Here is a 7,500-nt window from a genome sequence, read left to right as displayed (position 1 = left end):
CAAATGACTTGACTGATATTCTGCAGATTCCAGTTATTCCTCTGACTGTCCTGAGCCTGATTAGAGCCTGATTGAATACGTTGGTGACCAACAGGGTAATGATCTGCTTGATCCCTGACATGTTTTAACATCTCCCCACCGTTCTCTTTGTGTTTGTTGTTGTGTGTGTGTGTGTGTGTTGTTGTTGTTGTTGTGTGTGTGTGTGTGGTTGTTTGTGTGTGTTGTGTGTGTGTGTGTTGTGTGTGTTGTTGTTGTGTGTGCGTAGCTGCTGAGCCGTCGTAACGCGCTGCATGAGCGCGCCCAGTCGCGTCGCGCGGCGCTGGAGGACTCGTTCCACCTGCAGCAGTTCTGCAGAGACTCAGACGAGCTGAAGAGCTGGATCAACGAGAAGATGAAGACCGCCACCGACGAGGCCTACAAGGTACAGCCAATCACTGACCAGGCCTACGAGGTACAGCCAATCACTGACCAGGCCTACACGGTACAGCCAATCACTGACCAGGCCTACACGGTACAGCCAATCACTGACCAGGCCTACAAGGTACAGCCAATCACTGACCAGGCCTACAAGGTACAGCCAATCACTGACCAGGCCTATAAGGTACAGCCAATCACTGACCAGGCCTACAAGGTACAGCCAATCACTGACCAGGCCTACAAGGTACAGCCAATCACTGACCAGGCCTACGAGGTACAGCCAATCACTGACCAGGCCTACAAGGTACTGGCCAATCAGAGGGATATTCACCTGGCAGGGCCGAAGCGGGGGGGGGGGGCTTTAGATGGACACCTGTACGTTAGTGCATACATGCGCCAGACACACGTACCAGAGCCTGCTTTTAGAGTCTCCACATTATAGTGTGTATATAGCAATATATATTCTCCCCCCTAACCCCCTCTCTCCCCTCTCTCTCCCCCCTAACGCCCTCTCCCCCCTGTCTCTCCCCCCTAACGCCCTCTCCCCCCTGTCTCTCCCCCCTAACGCCCTCTCCCCCCTCTCTCTCCCCCCTAACGCCCTCTCCCCCCTCTCTCTCCCCCCTAACGCCCTCTCCCCCCTCTCTCTCCCCCCTAACGCCCTCTCCCCCCTGTCTCTCCCCCCTAACGCCCTCTCCCCCCTCTCTCTCCCCCCTAACGCCCTCTCCCCCCTGTCTCTCCCCCCTAACGCCCTCTCCCCCCTCTCTCTCCCCCCTAACGCCCTCTCCCCCCTCTCTCTCCCCCCTAACCCCCTCTCCCCCCTCTCTCTCCCCCCTAACGCCCTCTCCCCCCTCTCTCTCCCCCCTGTCTCTCCCCCCTAACCCCCTCTCCCCCCTGTCTCTCCCCCCTGTCTCTCCCCCCTGTCTCTCCCCCCTCTCTCTCCCCCCTAACGCCCTCTCCCCCCTCTCTCTCCCCCCCTCTCTCCCCCCCTCTCTCCCCCCTGTCTCTCCCCCCTCTCTCTCCCCCCTCTCTTCCCCCTCCCGGCCCAGGACCCGTCCAACCTGCAGGGGAAGGTTCAGAAGCACCAGGCCTTCGAGGCCGAGCTCTCCGCCAACCAGAGCCGCGTCGACGCCCTCCAGACCTCCGGCCAGGGCCTGCTGGACAACCAGCACTACGCCGCCGACGAGGTCTCCGCCCGCATGGACGAGGTCAGCTCCCAGTGGAAGAAGCTTCTGGAAGCCACCGAGCTCAAAGGTAGGGGGCGCCGCCACACCACCGGGGGTTTGAACGGAGAGAAATGAATTCAAAATGGCAGCCGTTGACGGGTAGTTTTGTCAACAGTATAGATGGGAAAAACACTGCTTATTATTATGTTCTTCTCACCATTTGACTGTGTTCATATTTGGCTCGTTTACTGTAACCAAGCCTGTGAAACGACTTGTTCTCCCCTCGAAGGCATCAAGCTGCGCGAAGCCAACCAGCAGCAGCAGTTCAACCGGAACGTGGAGGACATCGAGCTGTGGCTGTACGAGGTCGAGGGTCACCTGGCCTCCGACGACTACGGCAAGGACCTGACCAGCGTGCAGAACCTGCAGAAGAAGCACGCGCTGCTGGAGGCCGACGTGGCCGCGCACCAGGTAACCTGACCCCTGACCTGGCCCATGACCTTACTGACCCGCTGAGGACCAGGTAACCTGACCAGAGACCTGCGTGACCCATGACCTGACCCATGACCTGACCCATGACCTGACTGAACCGCTGAGGACATCATGTAAATGGACTGGACTTGCACAGCACTGTTATCCAAAGCACTTTACAGTGGCCTCTTATTCACCCTGATGATGGGATTTGAACCGTCGACCCTACAATGAATAGATGACTCTCTATAGCTCTACCTCCTATTGACCTATATGTCTCTCCCCCTCTCTCTCTTTCTCTCCCTCTCTCTCCCCCCTCTCTCTCTCTCTCTCTCTCTCTCTCTCTCTCTCTCTCCCCCCTCTCTCTCTCTCACCCTCCCTCTCTCTCTCTCTCTCCAGGACCGTATAGACGGCATCACCATCCAGGCGCGTCAGTTCCAGGAGGCGGGCCACTTTGACGCGGAGAACATCCGTAAGAAGCAGGATGCGCTGGTGGGACGCTACGAGGCGCTGCGGGAGCCCATGGCGGCGCGCAAGCAGAAGCTCTCCGACTCGCTGCGTCTGCAGCAGCTCTTCAGGGACGTGGAGGACGAGGAGACCTGGATCAGGGAGAAGGAGCCCATCGCTGCCTCCACCAACAGAGGTGGGTGTGTGTGTGTGTGAATTCGGGTGGGTGCAGTAGAATATTTATATGCTGGAATGGAATGGTTTGTGTTTTAAGATGGTGGTGAGGGTTAAGGTTAGGGTTATGGAATGGTTTGTGTTTTAAGATGGTGGCGAGGGGGGTGCTGTTTTAAGATGGTGGTGAGGGTTAAGGTTAGGGTTATGGAATGGTTTGTGTTTTAAGATGGCAGCGAGTGTGCTGTTTTTTAAGTGACCATAATGTAATATGAATCACAAAAATGGACTCCAAGACTCTGTCTTTAAAATAATGCAGATCCTTTAACATGACATGGTCATAGTGGACTTAGAAACTCTGACGTGTTTCAACATCAAGCCTTTGAGTTCTTTTTGTGATTCACGTCTACATATCCTTATCCAGAGAGCACCTCCAGGAAGCACTCCTACCCAAATACTCTTTTACCATAATGTAATGTCTGAAATGTTCATGTTTAGAAGACTGTTACTCCTCAGTGTACCAAGTGTTACTGCAATGAGAGACCTTTCTGCAATGACTGAGAGAATAGTGTTGTGAATGTGCTCTCTCTCTCCCTCTCCCTCCCTCCCTCCCTCTCTCTCTCTCTCTCTCTCTGTCTCTCTCTCTGTCTCTCTCTCTCCCCTTCCCTCTCTCTCCCTCCCTCCCAGGAAAAGACCTGATCGGGGTCCAGAACCTTCTGAAGAAGCACCAGGCGCTTCAGGCTGAGATCTCAGGTCACGAGCCGCGCATCAAGGCGGTCACCCAGAAGGGAGAGGCCATGGTGGAGGAAGGTGGGTCTCTCTGGGTCTCTCTCACTCCGCGTTACCGTCTGTTACAGCTACGCTACCCCGTGTTACCGTCTGTTACAGCTACGCTACCCCGTGTTACCGTCTGTTACAGCTACGCTACCCCGCGTTACTGTCTCACTGTCTTCACAGTGAAAACACACACCGCCGGTTCATATTGGAGACACACACACACACACACACTCACAGACACACACACACTCACACGCACACACACACAATATCGCTCTCAGATATAGCTGCTACAGGATAATTTCCTCTCAGGTAATTTACCTGAAAAGTATAAAGGTAGTAAACAAACAGTGTTCCATACTCTCACGTTCTCCGGTTCCCCCAGTAAACAGTGTTCCATACTCTCACGTTCTCCGGTTCCCCTTAGTAAACAGTGTTCCATACTCTCACGTTCTCCGGTTCCCCCAGTAAACAGTGTTCCATACTCTCACGTTCTCCGGTTCCCCTTAGTAAACAGTGTTCTATACTCTCACGTTCTCCGGTTCCCCCAGTAAACAGTGTTCCATACTCTCACGTTCTCCGGTTCCCCTTAGTAAACAGTGTTCCATACTCTCACGTTCTCCGGTTCCCCCAGTAAACAGTGTTCCATACTCTCACGTTCTCCGGTTCCCCTTAGTAAACAGTGTTCCATACTCTCACGTTCTCCGGTTCCCCCAGTAAACAGTGTTCTATACTCTCACGTTCTCCGGTTCCCCCAGTAAACAGTGTTCCATACTCTCACGTTCTCCGGTTCCCCTTAGTAAACAGTGTTCCATACTCTCACGTTCTCCGGTTCCCCTTAGTAAACAGTGTTCCATACTCTCACGTTCTCCAGGTCCCCTTAGTAAACAGTGTTCCATACTCTCACGTTCTCCGGTTCCCCTTAGTAAACAGTGTTCCATACTCTCACGTTCTCCGGTTCCCCTTAGTAAACAGTGTTCCATACTCTCACGTTCTCCGGTTCCCCTTAGTAAACAGTGTTCCATACTCTCACGTTCTCCGGTTCCCCTTAGTAAACAGGGTTCCATCCCTGCTCATAAGGTTCTCCGGTTCCCCAGGTCACTTTGCGGGGGAGGAGGTGCGTGTGAAGCTGGGGGAGCTGACGGGGCGCTGGGACACGCTGAAGGCCAAGGCGTCTCAGCGGCGTCAGGACCTGGAGGACTCCCTGCAGGCGCAGCAGTACTTCGCCGACGCCAACGAGGCGGAGTCCTGGATGAGGGAGAAGGAGCCCATCGTGGGCAGCCCCGACTACGGCAAGGACGAGGACTCTGCCGAGGTGAGGCGCGCAGCCAGGCTGCTATTACAGGCGCAGTGGGGGATCTTTGGCGGCATCTAGTGGTGAGGTTGTAGATTGCAATCAAGTGAATACAATTCCATAGTGCAAAATGGTGGCCCTCCGTGGAAGGACCCGCTCCCTATGTAGATAAAAAGGGCTCATTCTTAGGTAACTAAAAAATTATTATTATTTTCATATTATAATTATAAACTAAAACACTTATTAATATGATATTCCCTTTCTGAAGTCTATGCAAAATTTTGCCACCAAATTCTACACGCTGCACCTTTACTTCGGTGGCTGAACTCTCAGTAGTTCACTAAATCATGAATTTGTCATTCCTTTTAAATCATGAATGTTATCTGAAATGTGGGGTATTTTACAAAGCTAGTAAATATGAAGTGTGAATGATACCTGAGGGTCAGAGCTGTTGTGAGACCTGTGTTATATGTGTTATATGTGTTATATGTGTTATATGTGTTATAAACGTGTTATAAACGTGTTATAAATGTGTTATAAATGTGTTATAAACGTGTTATAAATGTGTTATAAATGTTATAAACATGTTATAAACGTGTTATAAATGTGTTCTCTGAAGGCCCTGCTGAAGAAGCACGAGGCGCTGATGTCCGACCTGAGCGCCTACGGCAGCAGCATCCATGCGCTGAAGGAGCAGGCGCAGGCCTGCAGGGTGAGTTTGACCTCTGACCTTTCACCTTTTTAGATGTATAGATTAGTTTGTCAGGGACGGCCCTAGTTTGTCAGGGACGGCCCTAGTTTGTCAGGGACGGTCCTAGTTAGTCAGGGACGGCCCTAGTTTGTCAGGGACGGTCCTAGTTTGTCAGGGACGGTCCTAGTTTGTCAGGGACGGTCCTAGTTAGTCAGGGACGGCCCTAGTTTGTATTTCATCCTTCTCTCATCTCTGCTGTGATATTGTGATCTGATCTGATATTGTCCGGATCTACAGCAACAAGTGGCGCCCACTGATGACGAGACGGGTAAGGAGCTGGTCCTGGCGCTGTACGACTACCAGGAGAAGAGCCCCCGCGAGGTCACCATGAAGAAGGGGGACATCCTGACCCTCCTCAACAGCACCAACAAGGTCTGAACACGCAGCGTGTTAATAAGCTCCTCAACAGCACCAACAAGGTCTGAACACGCAGCGTGTTAATGAGCTCCTCAACAGCACCAACAAGGTCTGAACACGCAGCGTGTTTAATAAGACCTGAACACTCAGCATGTTAATAAGACCTGAACACTCAGCATGTTAATAAGACCTGAACACTCAGCATGTTAATAAGACCTGAACACTCAGCATGTTTAATAATAATAATGTGTATTCTGAGTGAGGTCATCTGATGTGCTCCCCTCCTGGTCCCCTCCTGGTCCCCCCCCTGGTCCCCCCCCTGGTCCCCTCCTGGTCCCCTCCTGGTCCCCCCCCTGGTCCCCCCCCTGGTCCCCCTCCTGGTCCCCTCCTGGTCCCCCTCCTGGTCCCCTCCTGGTCCCCCCCCTGGTCCCCCTCCTGGTCCCCTCCTGGTCCCCTCCTGGTCCCCCCCCTGGTCCCCCTCCTGGTCCCCTCCTGGTCCCCCTCCTGGTCCCCTCCTGGTCCCCCCCCTGGTCCCCCTCCTGGTCCCCTCCTGGTCCCCCCCCTGGTCCCCCTCCTGGTCCCCTCCTGGTCCCTCCTGGTCCCCTCCTGGTCCCCCCCCCCCCCTGGTCCCTCCTGGTCCCTCCTGGTCCCTCTCCTGGTCCCCCCCTGGTCCCCCCCCTGGTCCCTCCTGGTCCCTCCTGGTCCCTCTCCTGGTCCCCTCCTGGTCCCCCTCCTGGTCCCCCTCCTGGTCCCTCTCCTGGTCTCCCTCCTGGTCCCTCTCCTGGTCTCCCTCCTGGTCCCCTCCTGGTCCCCCCCCTGGTCCCCCCCTGGTCCCCCTCCTGGTCCCCCTCCTGGTCCCCTCCTGGTCTCCCCCCTGGTCCCCCCTGGTCCCTCTCCTGGTCCCCTCCTGGTCCCCCTCCTGGTCCCTCTCCTGGTCTCCCTCCTGGTCCCCCTCCTGGTCCCCTCCTGGTCCCCTCCTGGTCCCTCCTGGTCCCCTCCTGGTCCCCTCCTGGTCCCCCCCCTGGTCCCTGGTCCCCTCCTGGTCCCTGGTCCCCTCCTGGTCCCCTCCTGGTCCCCTCCTGGTCCCCTCCTGGTCCCCTCCTGGTCCCCCCCCTGGTCCCTGGTCCCCTCCTGGTCCCCTCCTGGTCCCCTCCTGGTCCCCTCCTGGTCCCCTCCTGGTCTCCCCCCTGGTCCCCCCTGGTCCCTCTCCTGGTCCCCTCCTGGTCCCCCTCCTGGTCCCTCTCCTGGTCTCCCTCCTGGTCCCCTCCTGGTCCCCTCCTGGTCCCCTCCTGGTCCCTCCTGGTCCCCTCCTGGTCCCCTCCTGGTCCCCCCCCTGGTCCCTGGTCCCCTCCTGGTCCCTGGTCCCCTCCTGGTCCCCTCCTGGTCCCCTCCTGGTCCCTCCTGGTCCCCTCCTGGTCCCCTCCTGGTCCCCTCCTGGTCCCCCTCCTGGTCCCCTCCTGGTCCCCTCCTGGTCCCCCTCCTGGTCCCCTCCTGGTCCCCTCCTGGTCCCCTCCTGGTCCCCCCCCTGGTCTCCCTCCTGGTCCCCCCCCCCCCCCCCCCCCGGTCCCCCTCCTGGTCCCCCTCCTGGTCCCTGGTCCCCTCCTGGTCCCCCCCCTGGTCCCTGGTCCCCTCCTGGTCCCTGGTCCCCTCCT

General features: G+C 56.4%; 1 protein-coding gene across 3 annotated transcripts in view; it reads left to right on the top strand.

Annotated features, from left to right (window-relative positions):
- Positions 1-7,500, top strand: part of sptan1 (spectrin alpha, non-erythrocytic 1) — a 62,062-nt gene that overhangs the window by 23,288 nt on the left and 31,274 nt on the right. For all 3 annotated transcript variants that reach the window (XM_084449877.1, XM_084449876.1, XM_084449875.1), the window contains exons 13-20: positions 266-421; positions 1,464-1,668; positions 1,870-2,051; positions 2,451-2,694; positions 3,357-3,479; positions 4,544-4,761; positions 5,360-5,452; positions 5,729-5,863. In XM_084449877.1, the coding sequence (XP_084306003.1) occupies positions 266-421; positions 1,464-1,668; positions 1,870-2,051; positions 2,451-2,694; positions 3,357-3,479; positions 4,544-4,761; positions 5,360-5,452; positions 5,729-5,863 (1,356 nt within the window). The remainder of the gene's footprint in view (positions 1-265; positions 422-1,463; positions 1,669-1,869; positions 2,052-2,450; positions 2,695-3,356; positions 3,480-4,543; positions 4,762-5,359; positions 5,453-5,728; positions 5,864-7,500) is intronic.

Source organism: Borostomias antarcticus, assembly GCF_949987555.1.
Source record: "Borostomias antarcticus genome assembly, chromosome: 2".
In the NCBI taxonomy this organism is placed as follows: Eukaryota; Metazoa; Chordata; class Actinopteri; order Stomiiformes; family Stomiidae; genus Borostomias; species Borostomias antarcticus.
The sequence above is the reverse complement of the archived record's forward strand: the minus strand, read 5'-3'. Positions and strand labels throughout refer to the sequence as shown.